Below are 25,075 nucleotides of genomic sequence, written 5' to 3'. Positions count from 1 at the left end.
CTCTGAAATCCCCTTTTCTGTCCTTTCCCAAGGTGGCTTGAGCGGAGGAGCAGTTTACCTGCATGGAAGTGGGTTTTCCCCCGGGAAGACTTTGGTCACAGTCTGTGGCACCAACTGTGAACCTTTGGCCGAGATGACCGTGACTGAGCTGAGCTGCCTTGCCCCACGCTTACATGGTCAGTTAAAGCACAAAACCTGTCATTGGGTTAAAAATATACCCCCTAAAACACTAGCTTGGCCCAAAAGGGGGGGTACCAGTGTGTCTCATCCCAGGAGAACAGAAAGTAGCCCTAGAGAAAGGAGGGAAGTCAACACAGTGTTGATGAAGTTTGGACTTGATGATCTTGGAGGTCTTTTCCAACTTTAATTAGTCCACGATTCTGTGACTTCTGTTTTTTGATCTTGGGCTGAAGATAGATGGTGTCAGGGTGAGTTTTTGTGTCAATGGCCACGGACAATGCACTAGATCCACCATGTGCCTGTGGTGATATGTACTTTGTGAGTGTGCATGAGATATGCACAACAGCAAGGTTTCCTTGTGGCAGTTATTCCTTGGGAAAGCTCCCTCACATAAAATGTGCCTGTGGACTGTAGGGTTGGGTATCTAAGCATTTCTTGGCCATCATGTTGTGACTATTGTAGCTAATTGAATTCCCTTAAATGCCTTTTCTTCTGAGGAAATGGCCTCAAGGTGCACCAGGGGAGGTTTAGATTAAATATTAGGAGTTTTTTTCCACAGAAAGTGTTTCCAAGCATTGGAACAGAGTGCCCAAGAAAGTGGTGGAGTCATCATCCCTAGAAGTGTTCAAAAAACATGTAGTTGTGATACTTGAGCACATGGTTTAGTGGGGGTTGGTGATTGGACTTGATCTTAAAGGCCTTTTCCAGCCTTAATGATTCTACAGTTCTGTGGCCCCACACATTCTGTGTTTTGGCTACATTGTGGGAAAACCTCAGTGGGGTAAAAGGGCTGGGAGGAAAAGAGTGAATGACTGGAAGAGTGAACAAATGATGTACCATGGCCAGTTCCTACCTTTGGAAAGCTGGAGATGTGGATTTGAATTCCTTGAGAGCAAGATGGGAGCATCCTCCTTAACTGGAGACTGGCAGGATGGGATGAATCCATGATCTCCAGCTTTCTCAAAGAGAGAAATAAGCTGCTTCAGCTTTGGAGCAAGCTCTTCAAAATGGGCATTTTCTGGGACAAGACATGCTTCCTCCCTTTTCTACTGGAAGCACAGAATTAGGGTCCTAAACTCTGCAAACCGCAGGATTTTAGGACTCTTAAATCTTATATGAAACATATACCACTCCCCAAATGTTGAACATGGAGCACCTCGGTGCTTGACTTCTTGGTGGAGTCCCCATCCCATGTCCAGGAAACACCTGGACGTGGCACTCAGTGCTCTTGTCTCATTGACAAGTTGGGGATCAGTCACAGGTTGGACTCGGTGATCTTGGAGGTCTTTTCCAACCTAAATGATTCCGTGAATCTGTGATTCTAAACCTTGGAAGTGCAACACTTCAGCCCCCTTCACAGCTCTGAAGCTTGGAGAGCATCTGGAAGTCTACAGAAATATTTGCTGTTCTGTGACCATCCAGAGATGCAATGATCATGTGATCAAATCATCAGTCCTCAAAGATCCATGACCTCTTATCCTTTATGGACATGGAAGAAAGGTGTCAAGTGAGAGTGTCCTTCAGGGTGAGTTTCCAGGGTTTTGCTCAAAGGCATGTGGAATCCCCGTCCTCCAAAATAATCAGAAATTGACTAAATTAGATGCTGAGAAACCAGTCCAATGTGAAATTTAACATTCTTTTGAACAAGAGTTGTGACAAAAGGCATATAGACGTTCTCTTCAGTCTCACTTATTCCAAAATTCTATATTTGCTGATGTCATTTTGAACAGTTTCTTTCATAGAATCACAGAATGATTGGAAGGGAAATTAAAGATCACCTAGTTCCAACCCCTATCCATGAAGAATGTTCACAAAAATGTAAGGAAAAAAATCCCGGGGCTTTAAAACCCAAGCACAAGCACTCAAAAGGAGACACCAAGAAGTCAAACGTGCTCAATTTTCTTAATTTTAAACAAGATCCAGGCACAACTCACAAAACTGCTTGCTGTTTTAAAAAGAAAAAAGACATGGTGCTGGAGTGCTGAAAAAAAATTATCAGAGCACAACACAGCAGTCCAGTTATTGCAGGGAGAATAGCAAAATAAAATGTGATCAAATTGATCCAAAGTGTGAAAACATTAATAACTGTGTTCAGAATTCACTGAGTGGTTGGTGGGAGAGGGAACCTGGGGAAAACCATCTCACAGGCAGGACCACGATGCTTATTCCTGACGCTAGGTGTCAGCAAGGGAATGCTGATCGCTCCTTGTGTTTCTGAGGAGGAGATGGAAAGGATGTGTTGCCTCACTAACCAAACCAGAGTTACAATCCCTCTCTCCCCTGCCCTGGGTTTTGCAGCCTTGTCAGTCTCACCAGTCGAGTTGCAAAAACGTTAATTAAATATTTACAAGAAAATGTCTTTTTTTCTTGCCTTGAAAAGAAATCATTTGCAGGCTGCTCAAATCTGTGTTTGTCAGGCTATTTGAACACTCTGAGACAGCTGTATTCACCCTTTGCACACTTGTATTTGGTACAGGTGAATCTGTATAGAGGAAGATGCTTTCTGGAGAATATCCCACTTAGTATTTAAAGAGTCACCCCCACACCACTACATTTAGGGTAAGAGTGGATGTGTTAAGTGCAGTTAGTCCAGCCTCACCTCATGGTTTACACACTGCTGTTTGCCCGAGGAATTTTGCCACTTGACACTCACACATCCAGTGCTCAGACCTTTCTTTTGCTGTCTCATTCATATGGGAGAGGTGGCAAAGCCAGTTCAGGGATGCAGGACCACGAACCATGAAGGAATGAGGGATAGGTCTGTGGTGCCCCAGGGCCCCTTCGGTGGCTCAGCCAGGTTGGACTCTAGTGTGACATTTTCCGGCTCTTATTGCCCAACGGGGTGATGTGAAATGAAGAGTTTAAGCTGCATTTCTTCTGTTACTGTGTCCTGTGAAGCAGAAACACCTCCTCTCTGGCACTGTGGGATGTCAGGTGGCAGCTGCCTGCCCTGGGGTTTCAGCATTGGGTCATGTTGTGTCTGGCCTGCTTAAGATTAGAGATGTTCACATGGGTATCCCCAACTGGTTCCTGTAGCTCACTCATGTGATCAGATCCAGAGGGCAAAGCTCTGCAGGTAGGAAATGTGACTTCTTTCCCATCGAACAGGCAGTTTTCTAAGAGATGAGGAATTGATGGACTCAGCAAGATCCATCCATAAGCCTGTCCCACAGGGTCTTCCTTAGCAATGGATGTTGAGCAGGGTCGCAGCAAGGTTTTGGTTTGATCATTGGCAAGAACTGGGTATGTTCTTGCTGAGATGTGCTCAATCCAGAGCACCAGAAATGGGAGTGCAAACCTAGACTCTTTTATGGAAACTGTTGTCTTTTGAAAGATGCAGAAAAATCAGTTCAGAACAGAGCTAAAATACGAGTTTCATCCCTAAAGCTTAAAAAAATTAACAAAAATAAATAAAATTAGCAAAACCACATGGCCTTCAAGGAAAACCAAAACAAAGAGAAAAAACCTGACCCATGAGTCTTTAAAGGTTTGGTAAGGAGAGATAATTGACAGGATCACCAACACAGGAAGTGTTCAAAAGTTGTGTGGATGTAGCACTTGAGGACATGGTTTAGTGGTAGGCTTGGCAGTGTTGGAGGAATGGTTGGACTTGATCTTAGAGGGCTTTTCCAACTGAAATGATTCCATGATCCTGAAAGCTCCCCCCTTCTCTTTATGCTCATGCTGAAGCACAGTTGATGAATGCAAATACAGCTGTGGGTTCTGTTCAGCTCAGGTTAAACTTGCAGAACACGTGGTTAATGTCTGTGGAATTGAGTTGTGCTCCTGTGAAAGATTGGGAGACTGGTGGGAAGCTTGAGGCAGGTGAGAAAATAACTGAACATTCCTCTCAGGTGATATTAGGGTAGGTACGACATATAAATTTTGCAGTAAGCCAGTACCTGAGATGGTATGTTTGATGTTGGGGTGAGGGTAAGGAAAGCACCTTTAAGAGGAGTTGAACTGATAGGATCCATCAGGGTAAAAGTTGAGCCTGATTGGCCTCATTGCACCAGCGTGCTCGGGGGATAACAAGTCTGGCTTTAGGTCTTTTTGATGTAGCAGCTCTTGAGATCTTTGTCAGCAAGTCCTGAACCTACCAGTTACCAGATTCCACTGGTAAAAGTGGACTTTTAAGGATGAGGATTTAAATTAGAGGCCAGAAATGAGGCTGGTTGAAAAGGATCAGAGACATGGGTTGGTAGAGCTCTTTGAATGGGGCAAGAGGAGAGAGTGTAGTTAGTTTTGGTTGTAACAAGAAGATGCACTGGGCCAAGACCCAGGGTGACTATAACCAGAGAAATGGGGTGATTTGTATGGGCAAATGCAGAAGAAATGAAGAAGACATGTTGTGGCAATTGACACCTCAGAAGTAGTCAGGGCCTCTGATGTTTATTGTGGGTATCAAACCAAGAGACCCAAAGGGTCCCTTCTGTCTTTCAAATCCAGAAATGAATTAAGAAAGGGGGGGAATAAAGCATATTGATTACATGGCAGGAATGTTCTGACAGTGAGATCTATCAGGTAGTGGAATAGAGGCTTGAAAGCCACCTCTTGGGACTTCTGAAACTCGTCTGTGTGAAATGAATGTCTCCCAGGGAACAATTCTTCATAGGTAGAGGTTGGACTCAATGACCTTAACAAGTCTCTTTTTTCCTCGCTCTTTTATTAACTTATTTTTTTTTAAATCTCTGTCTTCCCTGCTAAGCACATGTTAATGTTAGTGGTGGATAACTGGGGATGTGTGGTTTGGCACCAGGACTCCTTGGGCAGTTCTTCAATCAACCCACAGCTGCCCTTGGAACCCCCTGTAGGTTTTAGCCTCATCACATGTCCAGCAGTTGTTATTAAACAGTGACCCAGAACAAAGCCCCTGTGCTGAGCAGCCCAGGATACTGGATTAAGCCAGAGTACCCCTCAAAGCCAGGACTGGGGGCAGTTGGTCCCTAACCCGTTACCAACATGCAGAGATTTGGCTGCCATTGTGTCTGATCTCAAAAGAGAAGCCGTAAAGGGCTGAGTGCTTTCATCTCAGCCATGGGATTGAACGTTTTATCTTGATAGGGAACATAAAGCATAAAGAAGCTTCATTCTGGGGTTTGAACACTAACCAATTAGGCAGACAGAAGAACTGTGCCCCAGAACAGGCAGAATATCCTTTTAGGACGCGCTAAAAGTGTGTTGAAATCGTTAGTTGGTATTTTTTTGCTGCTGTTGTGGCAAGAGGCAATGAGGCCAATAATACCAAGGGATATTTGTGTTTCATGGTCAGAGGAAGGAGAATTGAAAGGCCAAGATATCCTCCTAACTGAGAAAAGATATTAAGTCCTCTGGGAGCAGAGGAATAGGAGGACCTTGGAGATCCCCGAGGAAGAAATAGGAAAAGGACATAATCTCTAAGAGTGGTGTCTCCATCAGCTGGACAGATGTAGGGTGTGGAGATGAGATTCTTCTCTCCTTCCACCTGAGAGAGAGAAAGCAATTATAAGTTTGATTCTGGGGTGTGTAGATTAAAAAGAGTTTGCTGGGATTTCGCTTTCATTGATCTCTTTATAGCCCTTTGTAACCATGTTCTCTAACTTATATTTTATAAATTACTACCTTTGTTTGCCTGGTTTGAGTTAAAGATTATTTCAGCTGTTGGCAGGATATGAGGCTCCATATTTCTGCAGGCGTTGGGATGAGGGCACTGGAGTAAATCAGAAATGCCCAATTTCCACATTTTGGGGGTATCCAAAGAGTGACAGGCTGTTCTTCTCCTGAACTGTAAGGGCTGAGCGGGAAACACCTTCTGGTGACCTACATGAGCCAGGTAAGTTGTTTGACAGCAGCAAAATAGTGAGGAAAATAGTCATGTACTGGGATCCTAGGAGTAATTTTCAACATTCATCCAGAAGAAAGAGTTGCACATAGGAAAATTCTAACGTGTTTTTTCCAAGACCAAAAAGAAAACCAAAACCTTCCTGAAATAGATTTGTTCTGCTGCAGGTTGTTGCAAAGGCAAGTTCTTTGCAGCACTTACTTCTCTTGGATAGTATTTATTTGTCGAAACACGGATATCTAGTGCTGCTTAAAATGTCCTTGGAATGGCAACCTGGCCTCAAGAAAGGCACAAGGCTTTTGTGGGAGACATAGAACATCTGAGGTGGGTCTAGACATAATTTCTGGACAATAAAAGAAAAATATAGATATAGTGCCATCATTCCTTTAAGTTTCTCTGTCTATTCCTCATCCTGTTTAGATGTAGGTCTTCGAGGCAGGGATTGTGTTTGACTGTGTTTGAGCGGGTGCTGATCAACAGAATTGCCACTGGATTTGGAGAAGAAAAGGGACTAAGCAAATTGGAAAATTTGTGAAGATGTAGTTAACCTTTTTTTTCCCCTCATTCTAAATCCAGAGAAGAAAAATACAGTAGAACTGTGAATTCTCTGAAGTTCAGAGAACATGAAATGCTAGATTTTAATATTTCAAAAAACACCTGAAACATTAAACAGTTATAAACTCTTCAGAAATACCCCATATGAAATAATCATTTGTAGCAAAATGTGCTTAATATTTTAACAGAGGAAATAGAGCATTTTCGTATTTTTACAATTTCAAACCACATTTTTCAGAATTGCTTAGGAGACAAGACACTCATTGACAATGACACTTTTGCAGCAAACAAGATACCTTTTGAACAAACTGGAACTTAGAAAAGCAAATAGAAAAATACCTTTTTTGATAAATTCCGATTGATTGCACATTTCTGATGCTTGAGAAACACTCTTGGATACTACAGCACAGAGTGTTACACTGTCCACAGACTTTTTCAGGAGTTAATTACAACTGTTTGGTTAATTCAGGACTACTGAAAATTCTCCAAAAGTCAGGGTTTTGAGAGAAACAGTTTTAATGTCTGTCATGGTTTAAGGCTTGAAGGATTCCTTTTTAAAATTATTAAACCCAAACATTTCAATTTAATCTGAACTTCAGTAAGACTTCCTATTACTTTTATTTTTTTAGCATTTTTTTTGTCTGGATTTAGGATAAGAAAACCTAATTTCTGTTCACAAAATCAAAGAATCATTTAGGCTGGAAAATACCTCCAAAGTCATTAAGTCCAACCTGTGACCAATCTCCGCCTTGTCACCCAGCCCAGAGCACTGAGTGCCATGTCCAGTCATTCCTTGAACACGTCCAGGGAGGGGGACTCCACCACCTCCCTAGTCAGCCCCTTCCAATTGTCTTGACAACCCTTTCCATGAAGAAATTCTTCCAGGTATTCACATCACCTGTCCATTAAATGCATCTCAAAGAAAAACAGCTGCTCCCATTACACTTTTCACCACATCCACCAAGTCAAACTGGGACCACATCTCAAGATCCCACCTTGCTCACACCAGTTCCCCAGGAGCCCTCCAAGCTCTCTCAATGCTTCCATGAAACCTGTTTCTGGATTTCAAAGTTGCAAGAGACATAAGGTTGTCACATCTCCCTGGTAAAAGATTTGTGCCTTGTGCCTTATACCTGGTCTGTAAGCCATGGCCTGTCTTCCCCAGAAGAAATGTCCGTGCTCTTATTTAATCCCTTATGTCGTCTCCTCCTGGACGGAGCAATTTGATCCCAAAGACCATCCTGATGATCAGCACACAGCGCAGGTTATGCGCTTGCTCGCACAAAGGAGCAGCATGAAGACCTACTCATTCTTGAAAAGGATGCACCTAAAGAGAGGTTGGGTGCACATCAGGAGTCAAAGAATCATGGAATAGTTTGGGTTGGACGGGACCTTAAAGTTCATCTAATTCCAACCCCCCTGCTGTGGGCGGGGACACCTTCTACAGTGACACAAGTCAGCAGTAAAATACGCTCGGTATCAGTGGCGTGTTGGCTGCTTTGGGTTATTTCTCCCCTCTCTTGTCTTTGCAGCTTCTTTGGCCACTCTCTGTGGCCTGACACCTTCTTCTGCTGACTGCAGAGAAGACAGAGCCACCTTCATTGAATGTGATGTCCAAGTCACAGTGGGTCCCCACCAGCAGAGAGGATCTGTGTCCTACCTCTATGTCTGTGAGGACAGCCCCCCTCGGTGGCACCACAGGGACACCACCCCACCCCAGAGGTGTTTTGTTGGACTCTTTGCCAGGTTAGTGCTGTATCTCTCCAACAGCTGGGTAACTCCATCCATGAATAACATTCCACAGAGGTTATTTTACCTTTTGCAGAATTTACCCCTGCCAAATGATGGACTGAAGGATCAAATTCCAAGGGAATGGCCTCAAGTTGTGTCGGGTGAGGTTTAGGGAGGATATTAGAAAAATTTTCTTCGCCCAGACAGTGGTTGGGTGCTAGAACAGGCTTCCCAGGGACATGACTACAGCACCAAGGCTGCCAGAGCTCAAGGAGCATTTGCACAATACTCTCAGGCATATGGTGTGACTCTTGGGGATGGTCCTGTGCAGGGTTGAACTCGATGATGCTTGTGTATCCCTTGTGGATCCCTTCCAACTCAGCATATTCTGTGAAATTCCTAATTCTTAGGTTGATGCCAATAGAGCAATTTAGCCTTGAGACCACTAGAGAGCTCTGCTGGGTTGTGAAATTCATTCCTTGAGCCTATCAAAGCATCTCTACCCCCCTCCTTCCCTCCCATCTTTAAAGTGTTTCAGAGACATCAGAAAATCCATCTCGTAAACAGCCTGCTTTGTTCCTTCTTAGGTTTTAATATTTATCTTCTGATCCAAAGCAACATCTGGTGAATGCCAATGGGGAAAAAGATTAGGCATTATGAAAAGCATAAGCCTTTTTTTTCCTACTTTTTTCCCTCTTCTTTTTCCCGCCCCCCCATCCCCATCCTTCCTCTCTCCAAGCAGTTTCCCAAGTAAAGAGTCACCAAGTAAATCCATCAGGCTGTGCAATATTTGCTCAGCAAGGGTGCTCAGGCATGCACTTACGGCTCAGGCTTTGTAAATCCAAAGCCATGTTGTCCAGGAGTATAACCTGGAACTGTTGTCTTTGATGGTACAGTAGGGATTTATACCTACGAGGCATTTCCTCCCAGGAGTAAGAGGGATGTCTGAATTAGGGAATAAACAGATGAATTATAGAATGGTTTGAATTGGAATGGGCCTTAAAACTCATCAAGTTCCAACCCCCTGACATGGGCAGGTACACCTTCCACTAGAACAGGTTGTTCCAAGCCCTGTCCAACCTGGCCTTGAACACTTCCAGGGGTGGGACATCCACAGCTTCTCTGAGTAACCTGTGCCAGTGTCTCATCATCCTCACAGTAAAGAATTTCTTCCTAATACCTAACTTAAATCTCCCCTTCTTCAAATTAAGGCCATACCCCTGTGTCCTATCATTCCATTTGTTTGAGAAAAGTCCCTCTCCAGCTTTCTTGTAAGCCCTCTTTTAGGTACTGGAGTGAGATGACCAAAACTTTCCAAAAGTTATTAAATAAATAGAGAATTAGAACAGTGCTGCAATGCACTGCCCATGATTTGCTGGACATGGTAAACCCACTCCTGGCTACTACATCTTGCCACAGTCCAGGTATTTCAGTGGAATTGCAGAGATTTGGTCCCCATTCCTACCTGATCCTCACATCAAAGCTGGTGTTGTGAATCACCAGAGGGATTTCTGGATACCCTGCATCCCTGAGGAAAAAAAAAAAACAACTGGCATTTATTTTACAAAGACACAGATTGCACAATTTTTTAAACTTTTTAAAAAATATAAAAAGTAGAAGTCTAAAAATGAAATTAGTTAAAAAAAGAAAAAAAAGGTTTTCACAGTTACAACACCTACCTGTCAGTCTGTCATTTCTTCCCCATCTTTTTTTTAAATTTGACTTAGTTTTCATAAGGTCTGGACTTAAGAAAATTCTTGTCAGTTTTGAGAAAATCATTGTTAGGGAGAAAGAAACTATTTTCCTCTTGAGTGGAAGGAAGACAGAATTCTACCCTGATCTATACAACTGGTCAAGTGTCCAAAGTCACACTGTGCACTGGTAATGTTCTGTAACATCCCAGGAAATGGGGAGGACAGATTTGTTGGGGAAGACAAGAGTAGGGAGTCCTAGAGGGGAAAAAAACCCCTGAAATTTAACTGATTTTGGAAAAAATCCCTGAAATTTAACTAATTCTAACTAATTTTCTTCAACCTCTTTCTTATTGTCATCTTTATTGTGCTCATGCTTGTCTCTTAGTTAGAAATTCAAACTTGGGCTCCTGAGTAGTTTTCCAGATCCTGATGTTTTTTTCTAGTGTATCTGTTTCTAAACTGGTTCTTGCTAAAGGGAAGCAGGGGTAAAGATTTGTTTGTTTTCAAATGAGTTTCCTGATTTGAGAAACCTGTGAAGAAAGAGAGAGATTTAAATCATTCAAACTGACCTATTTCAGCACTTCTGAAAACTTTTTCATTCCACATTTCAGTTCAGAAAAATGTTTCGTTTCAAAATATTAATGAAATTTGTACAGTGTTAGAAAACTAAAGTGTTCCAACCAGAAAAGAACTATTTGATGAATTCCTGAAATAATACACATTGATTGCTGTAGTTAATAATAATGACTAACAATGATAAAAATATATATTAATTTAAGTTCTGTGCAAATGCTCAAGAGTTAAGACATTTGTGCCAGGATGGGGATAAAACTACTGAATTAATTCCTGGTTGAAGTGCACATTGAATCTCTCCCCTTTTTTCTGATGAATTTTATAGAATCACAGCATGGTTTGGGTTGGATGGGGCCTTAAATCTCATTTTGTCCCAACCCCCTGCCATGGGCAGGGACACCTTCCACTATCCCAGGTTGCTCCAAGCCATGTCCAAACTGGCCTTGGACACTTCCAAGGATGTGGCAGCCACAGCTTCTCTGGGCAACCTTTTACAGTGGTTTAAATAAATCTTTTCCTTTTCTAGTCTGTACCACAGCCCATCCTTTATGAACACACAGTTGCAAAAGCATTTTCCTTAGAAGAGTTGCAAATTTTGCCATTAATAACACCTGTATCAATATACATTCCTGAATTCCCTTCAATAATTAATTCCTTTTATTACTTTTCCTTTAGTCACTGCAATTTGTTGACAGGTTTCCAGCATCTGTGTTTCAGGATGTGGTTACATGATGACAGGAGGGAACCTCTGTTTGCTTACAAACAAAGCTTGTTTATTTAAAAAAAAACCCAACAAAACCCCCCAAACATAAACAAACACGCAAGCAAACGAAAACGTGAAAACCACTCAAAGGTCCTTGTATTGCTTTTAATGTCTGGTAAATTGGGCCCATGCCCTGCATCCAGTCAACTACCACCCCCTTCTGCCTTTGAAATTGTTGGTAATTTAAAAGATGCACTTTTTTCTTGGAGCATTAAAAAGAAATACTCTGCAGTTTTGAAAGATAACCCAGTCCAGTGGATTGCTGTACAGGACAAGAGCATTTCTCCAAGTGTTGCTATCAAAGGCAAGTGCAGTTCCCTATGCCTGGATTTTGATTATTGATACAGCAGAGGGAAAAGTTCTTTTCTACATTAAAAAAAAAAAAAAAAAAGTAACTGTTGAAGGGGTTCAACAACTTGCAGAGGCTTTTCTTAGTAGTACTTTAGTAGTTTCTGATGTGGCTGCTTCATTTAACACTTTAATGCTCAAAAAAGGTCAACAAAAGCATGGTCAGAGCAGGGCTTTGTCTGTAGAGCGAGCTGCTGCATCCAGCATGAAAGTTTAAAACCTTCAGGGTCATCAGACCATCCTGATCATCACCCTCCCAGCGAAGCTCTGAGTCCTGACTTTCCAGTTGGGTCAGTTTTGGTAGAACTTTGGTCAAGAGAGCTGGAGAGGGACTTTGGACAACAGCCTGGAGTGACAGGACAAGGGGAAATGTCTTCACACCAACAAAGGGTCGATTTTTGCTAGGTATTAGGAAGAAATTCTTCCCTGTGAAGGTGGTGAGGCCCTGGCACAGATTACCCAGAGAAGCTGTGGCTGCCCCATCCCTGGAAGAGTTCAAGACCAGGCTGGACCAACCTGGTGTAGAGGAAGGTGCTCCTGTCCATGGTAGAGACTTGGAATGAGATGATCTTCAAGGTCCTTCAAACCCAAACCATTCTGTAATTCTAACTTTGACATTTTAGGAAATCCTATTATATGGGAACCTGAAGACCTCTGAAGATCCTGGTCCTGCCTCTCTGATCCTCTATTTTGTTCAGTAAATCACATTGTCCTTTCCTGAGAGAACTCTGTCCTTTCTTAGCTATTCAGGAAAGTGATGTAATTTCTGAGTCATGTTGTTATTGCTATCACTCATCTCCTTTCTGCCCTTCTTCCTACAAGTTGCAGGTATGTGTCTGGTTGGTGGGGTGGGGAGAGGAGGGAGAAGGAGCAATGGCCAAAGAAGGAATGAAAAGTGACATTGGATTATCCTGTCCTGAGCCAAGGCCTGCAAAAATAAATTTAGAAGTTGTCACCTCCTTTTGAATCATACAGTCATTAAGGTTGGAAAAGACCTCTAAGATCATTAAGTCCAATTGTCAATCCAGTACCACCATGCTCACTAAACCATATATTGAATCCTATAGCTCTCCATAATGAAACACTACCAAAATCAGCAACTTTCAGCAGGAAAATCAAGGAAAAAAAATTTTTCTTCTCCACTACTTTTTTTTTACTTCTTCCCCCTTTGCAAGGGGAGGCTTTGGAGCAAATGTCTGCTGGTATAACTGGCACATATATCGAATCTGCTTAGTCTGGGCTGTTAAGTAAGTTTAATTAATTTACTAAGTTAATGTTCCAATGTTAGCAACAAAGCATCGCTGCAATCAGCTGGGTAGCAGGAATTGGAACCCCTAAATGAGCTCATTTTTTCACAGTTGGAATTAGGGACCAGTTAGCCAGTTGTGTGGTTTTTCCAATTTCTCCACTTGCCCTGGGGGAGTTGCAAGTTATTCATTCCCCATTGCTAAGTGTGAGTAAGATGGGGAGGGGGGAGACAGGAGCAAACCCTACTCCATGTAGGAGTCCATCTTTGATCCTAACACTGCTGATTCCCTCGCTGTTGTCTGCACTTATCTCCCTGCCTTGGTCCTAGAATGGCATTTGCTCCTGTTTTTAATAGTTTGGGGAAGCAGAAAAGCATCACTGAGAGATATTTACTGCATGTATTTTCATCCTGAGTGTGTGCAGATAAAGGGGGGAAAAAAACAAATAAACAATAAAAGAATGGAAACAAAATTACAGAAATTTGCAAAGTTTGACAAATGGTGGCCAGGAGTTGCCACAAGCTAATGGCTTGCAATGATTAATAAGAGTAAAAATAATTGCATTTCATTAAGATTGATGACACCCCATTTAACCTCCCTTCTCGTTTCAGCCCTAAAGTGGAAAGAGATGAAGTTCTCATCTATAATAGCTCCTGTAACATTACCATGGAAACTGAGGCAGAGATGGAGTGTGAGGGAGCTAATCAGCCAATTACTGCCAAGATTACTGAGATATGGAAAAACTGGGGCCAGAACACTCAGGTATAATCAAATCTTTTTTACAGACTGATTCAAACAGCTTAAAATTAAATTTGTAATATTGTGTACATTTAAAGGGGGGCAAGAAAAAAAACAATTTAGGCTGAGCAGCAGCAATATATAATATTAAATGCTTTCCAACTTTGAATAGCAGTTCTAATGTGGCGCAGCTGAATTAATGGTTAACTATGGTTAATCATGTATTTTATGAGCTTTACCTTATTTTCCGGCCAATATATATTTTTTAACACTCTCCTTTTTTATATGAATTCAATTCTGCTTTAAAAGTGTTATTTTCTGTTGAGCAGAAATCTTAGCCATGAGGTGCAGAGTTTCAGCTCTCTGGCACAGACTTAGCATTCAGCATTTGTGCAGCTCTGGTTATATTTGGGTTTTGCTTCTTTTCAGTAGCTGGAGGAAAATGGGACAGTCTTCCCAGTGCAATCTGTGGGTGTAGCAAGAAAAAAAGATATATGCAAAGAGCTGATGACAAAAAGCTGTCATTCCAAACTACCAACATTTCTATACTGAAAAATGTTCACTGCAAAATTAAAATGTACTTTTAGAGTCCTCATAGTTTTGCAGAGTTCTTGGGGATGTTGAGCTGAATACTGGGTTGTGCCACCTGTAAGAAAAAATTCAGAGGGGCTGGATATTTGCTGAACACCAAAAGTCCCATTGCCACCATCCTTTCCTAAATGAACAACTCCTGAGGAGTGGTTTAGACCCACCATGTACAGAGCAGTGTGAGGGGGAATAGTTATACACCTGATTTATGATAAAAAACAAATGCTGTTTTTTATCTATTAAATCAAATTATCACACAGTCTTTTTAGAACAGTTAAAACTTAGGAAACTGAAGTTCAGCATCAATGTTAAAGCTACTATGGGAATTTTTAACTCTACCTGCAATATTCCCTGTATCTAAGGAACTTAAATTTAGTCTGCCATCCTAAAAGTATCTGCAGTGTCATGGCAGAGTAATTTTAGTGCTTTTCCAGCACAAGATTCTCTCTCTGACCTGTTCTATACGTAGGAGTCTCTGAACACTTCCCCTGTAAATCTACATTACAGGAATGTATTGCAGCTGACTATCCTAAAACACAATTGCTTTCCTTCCTTCTGTTAAGCCTGTCCTTGGTCTGTGAAGGAATGTCACATGTAGCCTGTTACCTATTAGTGTTTGTTTGCTCATCAGCCTTGTTAATTATTGTGTCAGAAACATGCCCAGCTAAGAAGAAAATCAGCCCTAGAGAAATTGCTAGTTGGTTATTGCAGGAGGCCAGCAAAGGGAAGAGATATTTTCTTATATGAATCCTTATATTCATATTTTCCTTCCCAAATGGGATAAGAACATCTCTACAGCCCCAAAGGCTGATTGGAGCATTACAGGGGCATTACCTGGTGCTGGTTTTGATCTGAGCAGCTCAGCTGTGTCACAGGTCCTGTAGAGGATCACAGGTTGTCTTTTGGCTCTGGAGGAAGCAAGAATAGGAAAAGGTAGCGAGATTTGTCCCTGCTATGGTTTCCTGTTCAGAGTAGGGAAAATCAAGGAAGTCCTAAGTGTCCTGAATGAACAAATTCATTCAGAGCAGGATGAAAACAGCAGCATTTTAGATCTGGGATTCGCCGCTGCTTAATGAACCCAGCGGGCACTTGGAATCATTTTATCCCTCTTCCCAAAACTGGCTTGGGTGAGCAGAGGTGGATGGGTGGGGAGTTCAGATAAATGGTTTCAATTTTGGTCCCTTTCTAGCTGACAGCATCCCGTTAAGATTTACGACCTGGTGCAACGTGCGCCTGCTTCACTGTGGAGGTTTAAATCATGTCATGGGAACTGGCCTTACCTTTCCGGTGGAAAAAATGGTCCCCAGGTTCAGCACCAAGCAGTGAAATGCATTAATAGCACCACGTGCCTTAGGATAATGGTGCTATTAGCAGGCAGCACAACTCTGTGTACAAGTAATGGGGCTGCATCTCTTTATAATAACATCTGGCACTCCTATTGCACGCTCATGCAAGGATCTCAAAGCACTCCATAAAAAATGGGCATGATCCATGGCTGTTCCCAGCACAGCTGCACTGCTCAGTGACTTGTTTTCTGCTTCTTCTTCTACCAGCTGAGGGATGACCAGGCAGGCTGAGAACACAGCCCAGGTGGGCTTTGTGGGAGGGTTTGGGCAGGGATGGTTGGATGGGGGTGCTTGGTCTGTTCAGCCTGGAGAACAGGAGATGGAGGGGAGACCTCACTGCAGTTACAGCTTCCTCCTGAGGGGAAGACAAGGGGCTCTGCTCTGTGGGGACCAGTCACAACTCCAGGGAATGGCCTGGAGTTGTGTCAGGGGAGTTTTAGGTTGGATATTAAAAAAAGGATGGTTGGGCACTGAACAGGCTCCCCAGGCAGTGGTCATGGCCCGGAGGCTGACAGAGTTCAAGGAGCATTTGGATGATACTCTCAGGCACAGGGTGTGACTCTTGAGGGTGGTCCTTGCAGGGCTAGGGTTGGACTCAATGATCCTTGTGGGTCCCTTCCAACTGAGCATATTCTGTGATTGTGTGACGATGGAGCAGGATTAGCTCCAGGATAGCATTGTAAGCAAAAAGAGGTGATGTAGAATGGATGACAGAGGTTTACACTGTCAAGAGTGTGGAATGACAGCACTGGCAAGAAGAGAGAACAGCCTTAGCTCAGAGCAGAAAATAAATAATAAATAAATGTAGAAGATTGGTTCTGGGAACTTTAGTCTAAAGGGATACAAGTTGGTCATGATACCAAGGCTGCCAGATTTCAAGCAGTGTTTGGACAATGCTCTCAGCTGTGGTGGGATTCTTAGAGTTGTCCCGTGCAGGGCCAGGAGTTGGACTCGATGATCCTTGTGGGTCCTTTCCTACTCAGGATATTCTATGATTTTATGATACAAGTTTTAGGGTAAAGTAATTTTCCATCAGTTTTATTAAATGGTAATAGGACCTGTTCATATATCTCAAAATAGTAAGGAAGAGATTATTGTGATGAACGGATTTGGTAGGTTGAAAATGAGGCAAATGTAAACTGTGAATGTGAAAAGGTTTGACATCAGTCTCCTGGTGGGAGAATGCTGGGCAGAAGCTTCAGAGGGAAGGAGTATGGTGGCTGTATGAGAGAGGATGGGTAAGATGGTGACCTCTTCCAGGTCTGTATTTCTGTGATGCTTTCAGCAACCCTGTTACCAATAGCTCACGTTCAGCATTAAAGATATTGGTACTTTGAACTTTTATTGTCTTAGATAGACAGAAGCTCCAAGTACTAGAGGGTTGTTGTACCTGGATACAAACTCTTCATAGATGGATTTTTGCCCATTTCCATAATTCCCTTTTCCACCAATAAATGCATATAAAGTTCTATTTTAATGAAAATTAAGGGCTTAACAATATATACCTTAATTTTTGGATGACCTGCGTGAGATTCTGCAGGGAAGAGAGATCTTTCACCTCTGATTTCAACATAACTTTACTTGGAAATTTGGCTTGTAGTTATAATCAAAAATCAGAAAGTTATTTTTTGAAAATGCTGACTGTCCTCTTCCTGTTGCTCCCTTGAGTCAGGTACTTGAATTTGCTGTATAGGTTGAATCCCTTCAAAAACTTTTGGGCAGAATCCTCAGGAAAACAGCTGCATTTTCTGGCAGGTTCCACAAAATCTGGTCTCTGAGCTGTTGCTTGCATGAATCAAAGAATTACTGAAGTTGGAAAAGATCTCCAAGAACATCAGGTCCACTGTTACAGTCTGAGCTGGGCTCAGCTCAGGATCTAGAGGACTCTCAAAATTTCTGGGAGTTTCAAGTGGCTGTCTGGATATCTATGAGTTTCGTGGCAGACTTAATGAAATTTGAGTTCAACTTGGACTTTTCTTGGGGTCTGCTTTGTGGCCCACTATCCCCCAGATAATAGTTATTATGATTTTCTTTAGAAACATGATTTAAGCTCTTGTCTCACTTTGTGTTTGAAGTATTTTTGTCCTGTATGACTTAATTAGGTCACTTGAAGTAAGCAGCAGGCCTCTGCCCCACTGTTGCATTCAGCATCATTAGTGTTTGTAACTTGCTCTGTTATTATCTGAGAAAAGTTGCACAATTATTTTTTCTATTGGTATATAATGCAATTTAGCCTTCTGAAAAGAGAGGGGGGGGAAAAATTCCAGCACTGATTGTATATCCCACAGGACTTAATTAGCTCACAGCTTCACGATACACTGGATAATGGGAAGATGTGAATTAAATAATAAAAGGGAAAAGAGAAGTTCTAGTGCTCGCTCAGTACCTGTCCACTTCCACCTTGGCTGTATAATGAGATGTCAGCACCCTGACACTGACGAGACATGCAAAACACACCCACAACACATGTAAAGGATGCTCATGGGAAGGTCTGACCAGGCTCGGGTGGCTCTGAACCCATTATGCTTAGTGAGCCTTCAGATTATTATTCCGGATCACTGGACCAGACCTAATCATCATGCAGGGAATGCTGTCTGAGCCATGTTTCCCTGCCCAGACCCCCCCTTCTCCTCTGGCCCAGATGGGTGATATAATGTTCAGTGGAGGGCAGATGCCACGGATATTAAGTCGGTCGTGGGGAAGCTGAACTTGTATCCTGGTGAATTCTCTACAACCCAACCCTCGAGGGGTTCCTATTAAAGAATAGAAGGCTAATAAAAAATAACTTACTAGATAAAAATGCCATCCTGGATTATGGCTCTGCCTGGGTGTGCTGTGCTGCCTTGAGTTTGTTTTTAAACAGGGCATTAAGGGAAGGTCTTGAGATTTAAGGAGCAGCTCAGAGTATTGAGGATATGTGAATTCATAGCTTGGTGATTGATAGTGGGATAACTGATTTGTTCACTCCTCATAAAAGAAAAAAAATGAAAAAAACCCACAAAGGCTGTGTCTGAGATATATACAGTCACCTAAGAGATCCTTGCTGTTCAACTTCCACTTAAAGTAACCAGGACACCCTTGGATTCCTCTACAGATCTTAGAATCACTCCTTTCCTTCGTTTTTTTTTTTGGCCTTTTTTTCCCCCTGCTTACCATCTGTCTGGGTACCACAAGATTTGAAGGTGAGGAAGTAGATGACATAGTTTCAATCATTGGAGATATTTGGTACTTTACAAAGTACCAAATCCTAGGCAGCCTTTGGGGAGCATGAAAGGCTCTCTGGAAGCCCAGAGCACTCCGGGCATAAAGTGCTGTTACTTTATTGTTCACAGCAGGACTGATGTCAAACCACAGAATGGTTTGGAATGGAAGGGACCTTAAAGATCATCTCATTCCAAACTCCTGGCATAGGCAGGGTCACCTTCCACTATCCCAGACTGATTAGGGCCCCATCCAGTCTGGCCTTGAATACTTCCAGGATGTATGGGATGAAACACGCTGCCTGTGAGGATGGCCTCATCCTGGTCTGAGTGGGAGCCTGTGAATGAATCCTGGCACCCCGTGCTGGTAGAAGTCAGATTTGTGCTCCCTCCCCCTTGGTGGAAGGGAAGAAGCAGTTCCATTTGTCCTGCATTGTCATGTTTTGGACATGGGATGTTAGAGGGCACTTCAAGTCTGACCTTTTCACCTTCCTTGTCTTGGAGCAGTAAAACTTACAGGGGAAGCAACAGAACATGTTCCAGCTTGATATGGAGTTTGTTTGGAGTGTGTTAATAAAACAGCTGCCCTCTTCTCCACTTGAGGGAGAATTATAATGCAACATAATATTTTATTCCTGTGTATCCCTTTAGAGAGTGTAAAACACCAGTACCCTTTGTCTGACCACAAGGATCACATCTTGCTGGGGCTTGGGAATGCTTTTGTTTGACTTGTTAGTGAGTATCCAGATAGAACATGACTTTATGGTGTCTTGGGCTGTGAGTAGGGTTCCTGAATTCTTTGGCCAAAAATAACCATGTCATGCACGATGGGACATGAGGAGTAGGACTAGATGAAACTCTTCTCTAATATTTTGTGTGTATTTTCATAAATGTGCACTTTTAACAGCCTGGCATCTTGAAATTCCCTGCTTTCTTAACCCTGATATCTTGGTCACAGTGTTATTTTCAGAAGGAGGTGGGGAATGTAATGAAACACACCAAGCTTCACAGAAAGGAAGTGGAGCAGTCCATAAAAAACTAAGGAAAATAAACCCACTGAGGCAGTGTTGGGGTGCAGATGCTATCGGAGCAGAGAGGAACCAATGCAAGGTTGTTAAGATGTAGAGAACCAAGATGGCCTCCCCAGTAACCACAGGCAATGTGAAGAGATAAATGGTTGACCCGAGCCCGTGTCAGCCTAGGATTGATGCCACTATCAGCCCTAGTGCCTTTGCAATGATTTTTTAAAAAATCTCTGATAGAGTGTGTTATCTAGTTACTGGCATGAGGGCAATGGCCTGGAGGCAGCGAGGAGGAGGGGGGAGGAAGAAGGAGAGGAGGGGAGAGAGAGAAAGAAAAAAAGGTCATTCTAGGAGGACAATCTCTGTAGGACTAAAGGAGAAAATAAGGGCCTTGTTTTTGTAAAGGGGGAGGTAAATAAATAAATAAATAATAGAAAAAGTGGCTGCTAAGTGCGTGAGGAAAGGATAGACAAAATTGCTTCTCTTCCTTTCTCTGTTTTTCTATTTTTTTTCTTTCTTCCTTTTTTCTTTTCTTTTTTTTTTTTTCTTTTTAATGGGTTCGGCCTTGGGCTGCAATGGGAAATTTAAGAGATGTGTTTGTGGTGTGGTTTTATTTTCCTTTAACTTTTTGCTTCCTGATTTGAGGTTTAACTCTTTCCTCTCCTGCTCTCAGATTAAAAATGAAAGACTGAATGGTAATTTTCTTTATTTTTTTCCCATTGTAAACAGCCTTTTTGTTTTTTATTTTCAATCCCACCTTCCTTCTGGTGTCTCTAAGGAGATTGCTTCCTAAGCTGTGACTTTCCAGGGAGCCCTTTTCTCCCCACCACTCATAGTGATGTTCTTAGAAGTGCATTGGAAGCTACCCCCAGGATGGAATGCCCTTCTGCCCTGGATGGGATGCCATTATCCCCAGGATGGGGTGCCAATCTCCTGTAACCCACAGCACCCCAAAGCCTTTCCACTCACGTTTGAACAGCCCTGTGTGAGATCAGAGTTGATTGCACAGAGTGGTTTAATAAGAACTGTCTTCTTTCTCCCCCTTTCATTTATTCCTGCTCCCAACCCTTCAGAGAAATGCAGATTCAGAGTGAAAAGTGTCATTTTGAAGGTGCTCCTCCAGGGAACAGAAAGCAAATCTTTCCCATCCCACACAAAGGGAAGGCTTGAAATAAGGTCAGGAGGGTGTGGGGAAGCCTTTCCAAGGGACTGCAGGCACGTGTTCTCTCCATTTGCTCCCAGGCTCTTGCATAGAGTCTTGCTTCTACTTTTCTATTTAATTGTGACAGAGACTCTAATTGACTCCTTTGGTGTGTAGGCAGCTTTGGAGGGGAAGGGATTGTCTGTGTTTGAAACCGTGGCACTGGTTCTCTGTCTGTGGGACTTGGTCTCAAAGAATCATAGAATGGTTTGGGTTGGAAGAGACGTTAAAGATCATCTAGATCCTTCCACTAGACCAGGTTGCTCAAAGCCCCGTCCAACCTGGCCTTGTCTCAGTCTGGGGGAGGCATTGGGAGTATTTGATGCCTGGGACCGTGCTGGGTGTCCAGCCTTGGGCTCTGGGTGAAGTCAAAGGGAAACCTTAAGCCTCCTCCATCTGTCCATCTTGAATTTAACTGGAAAAGGGCTGAGCAACTTGGAGACACACATAGCCCATGTGCACTGGAGCATGGCTTAACATATCTGATGGTCTTGTCCTTCAAGTGGTGTGATGTGGGATACAGATGTGGCCTTTCAGACACTTGTGTCACTAGCACAGGACTCTGCGTCACCATCTGACATGTTTCCCTCCCCACAGAACAACACTGTGAGCTTGATGCTCTCCACAGGAGTTTTCTGTGTAGCAGAGTCATTGTCTTACCTCCAAACACCTCCCAAATACTTCTGGGGCCTAGCAAAGACTGGGCATGTGGTTACCCCTTATTGAAAGTTGGGGGACTTTAGTAGTGCAGTGTTGGCCAGAGTGGGAACATTGGAGGGGGCCCTTGATGTTGTTGGACCATGGATGGAGATGATGTCTCCCTGCTATTTAATCTTTCAAAATGCTGAGCCTACCCATGTGTTGGTATGGGTCAGGTGTCATGGTAGCTCTGTGTTCCTTCAAGTCACTCCTGGTTACCAGTGGCTTATTCACAGATTTTTACGGAGAAGAAAAACTTGCTGCATGTAACACAGGGCCAACAAATCCTCAGGGACGTTGACTCTTTTGGATAAGCACTGGCAGGATATGGGGCTGGACCTCAGATGGGCTGGTTATTGTGAGCCATGGGCTGCAGAGCAGCAGGATCTCCTCTTTCTGCCTCTACAATGTTTCTGTGAGGTTGGAGGCTATGCCTGAACCCTGTGTGATGTCTCTGTTGTTTATGGCATTTAGTGAGGTGGGTGCTGGGTTACACACCTTCTATAAGGTAGTAACTCTAAAGCTCTGAGTTTGGCACCTGGCCTGCCCTCTAACCAATCCACAAGAAGTGAGAAGAAGCCTTAGATAATGTGTGTGGGAGGAGGACAGTTACTTTTTTCTTCTTTGAAAAAAAAGTGGATAAATCCTGAGGACAACAAAAACCTGAAAAGTTTGGTCTTGTAATAAAGCATTGGTAGTGATGCAAAGATAATTGTCTTGTGTAGTGATCTCTTCCATGAACAGAATTTACAATAAGGTGTAGTGTCAGGACAAATAGTATTTTTATTTGTTGTGTTGGATTTTTTAAAGTTTGATATTTTTTTCTGATTTTGTCACTGTTACTCACAAGGTTTAGCTAAGACTAAAAATGTGAACTGGCTGTACAGCTAAAGGACAAACAAAATGCTGTTCAATTTAAGTCTATAGAGTGTTTATTAATAAATTAAAAAGAAAAATTGCTGCAGCACGAGGGAAATCCAATGTTCAAGCACTGGGTAACAAAGAATCTACTGGAGGCTTCCTTTTGTCTTTAAGGAAAGGGTTAATTTTAGGTGATTGCCACTGAAAACGAGCTGTTTTCATGATGAGCCTGTAATAGCCGGGTGATAGACTGACTTAACAACTGCCTGTTAAATGCTGGGCACCTTCCCCTGATTGGCAGCTCCCTAAGTGGAAGCCCCTCGTGTCCAATCTGTCCTCCTGAATAGCTGCAGAGCAAAGGACTTCATTAAGGGATCGTAAGGCAACCTCGTAAAACCCAGCAAATAATTACCCCAGCGATGGGAAGGGGTGGAGGGGACTGAGGGCTCTGTGGTCCCTGAGAAGAAAAGCAGACGTGCTGGGGCAGGGAAGCATCAGGTGAAGTGGATGCAATAAACACTTCCCTGTGAACGCTGTGTCTTCTCAATAAAGAGTCAGTTTAGCCTCGTCCATGGCTTTAACAAAATATTCTCAGTTAACTCCATGGGTGGTGGAGGGCTGGGAGCTGTTAGCTCATATTCAGTTAAATTTCAAGTGTCAGAGCTCGTTAGTGGTGATTTTAGCCAAAGACAGTTTGTGAGGGGCTGGGTAAATTTGAACTTCCTCAAATAAAATTGAGGAAAGGGATTGCTGTTTTTCTTGTTGATTTATTTTCCTACTTTCACACATCCTTTTAGGGTCTGGGATTCTGATCAAGGGTCAGGCTCAGCTTCAGCAACTTAGATGTTATGGTTCTCCCTCTTTCACACACATTCCTTCTCTTTCATTCTGCAATTCACATTTATTTGCTGTTTTTCCTCATGCCTTAACCTGTGTTGGGTGAGTGGAATGTGCAGTTTTTGCTTTCAGTGTTGAAGAAAGATTTTCCCTGAGCTCACCAGCAAACCCATGAGGGCAGGTACAGCAAGGCAGTATGGATCTTTCTATGGTAAATTTAGATCAGATATTAGGAAGAAATTCTTCCCTGGGAGAGTGGTGAGACCCTGGGGTTACCCAGAAAAGCAGAAGCTGCCCCATCCCTGGAAGTGTTAAAAGGCCAGGTTGGATGGGGCTTGGAGCAACCTGGGATAGTGCAAGGTGTCTCTGTCTGGGGAAGGGGTTTGGAATGAGATGGTCTTTAAGGTCCCTTCCAACCCAAACCATTCTATGATTCTGTGATACCCTGAAATGAACAGTTTCAGAAGAAGCTGGGCAGTCTGTGTTGCTCTGCAGTGACTTTTTAGGAGTCCTATTGGGGTGAGTCAGGGAATGGAGCCACTGGAAGTAAAAACCTGGCTTTAAAGTTGTGATTGCCCAGGGAATGTTGCAGAAATTGGGATTTTCCACGCAGAAAGGACTGCAAATGCTGGCCACTGGCATGGCCCCAAGCCAGTGTTCATTTTCAGGTCTGGAAGAGGCAGTTTCTGGATTGCCAGGTACCTGAGGGACTCAAAGGCAGGTACAATGAGGTAACAATTTTGGGAAAGTTCCTCCAAGTGGTCCGAGCTAGCAGTGGATAGGGCTGTTTGTGTTTGGAACAAGGCACATCCTCCTTCTGGACATACATCTTCATTTGGGTATGTGCACTAGTACAGTGCCCATCTCTTCCCAAAATTAAATCCACCTTTGGAATATGCTACCAGGCACACATCTGCACCCCTTAGCACTTGAGTGCATTCAGATACTGGGTGAAGGATGCACCATCAGGGATTTTTGGGTAAAGGGGCCCTGGATTTTACATCCTGCCAATAGATTTAAGGACAGACAAATGTGCGTATGGCAGGGCAGCAGTGAAAGCCATGGAGTGCACATTATTGCAGGGGATCTGCATTTCCAATGAAGATGAGCTGTCATAGCCCTTTGAGACAGAGGAGTGGCTTTAGAGCTCAAACAGCAGCAGTTTGTGCTTTCAGCTCAAAGGCTCCTCAATTCAGAGTGAAGTATGTTGGTCAAGCTGTTGTCTCTCACGCTAACTCTCATCTTGTTGTCTGGTTTGAATGAAGTTTGGGATAAAACCTCTTGAAATTACAAGAGTGGCTACAGTCCCATGGTGTGTGTGATGCTCTCTCCAGCAGAGGCATTCTCATTCAGTACATAGTGCACTAAATTGACTTCAGCTGCCTTCTGACTTGTGTTGCGGTGCTGTCTGCACCCCTGCTGACACTGTGAGCTCAAACTACTGAAACAAGAAAATAAATTAAATAGAAGGAAGCACTGTTCCACTGAGAATCAGTCCTATTTTTAGCTATATAAAATAAATGTATTAAAGTGTACACATCTGCTGCAGACGTGTTCTCATGTGGAAGGCGTCTTGTGTCAGGAATGATCTCCCTTGTTTGTGCAGTTCCTTGCACAGTAGGGTCTGAGGCTTCATCTGGATTTATCACAATTAAACTGACACCCCTGACT

At 43.0% G+C, this 25,075-nt stretch overlaps 1 protein-coding gene across 9 annotated transcripts in view; it reads left to right on the top strand.

The window, feature by feature from the left end:
• The window catches only part of PKHD1 (PKHD1 ciliary IPT domain containing fibrocystin/polyductin), a 258,573-nt gene that overhangs the window by 48,799 nt on the left and 184,699 nt on the right, over positions 1–25,075 (top strand). For all 9 annotated transcript variants that reach the window (XR_004356231.1, XR_004356232.1, XM_032683659.1 and 6 more), the window contains 3 exons: positions 33–176; positions 8,089–8,302; positions 13,524–13,674. Coding sequence is in view for 7 of the 9 variants with exons in the window: in XM_032683659.1 (XP_032539550.1) it covers positions 33–176; positions 8,089–8,302; positions 13,524–13,674 (509 nt within the window). In the remaining 2 variants the exon portion in view is untranslated. The remainder of the gene's footprint in view (positions 1–32; positions 177–8,088; positions 8,303–13,523; positions 13,675–25,075) is intronic.

The sequence above is a fragment of the Chiroxiphia lanceolata genome, chromosome 3 (genome assembly GCF_009829145.1).
Source record: "Chiroxiphia lanceolata isolate bChiLan1 chromosome 3, bChiLan1.pri, whole genome shotgun sequence".
NCBI classification, from domain to species: Eukaryota; Metazoa; Chordata; class Aves; order Passeriformes; family Pipridae; genus Chiroxiphia; species Chiroxiphia lanceolata.
Note: the sequence above shows the minus strand (reverse complement) of the source record. Positions and strands in the feature narration are given on the sequence as shown.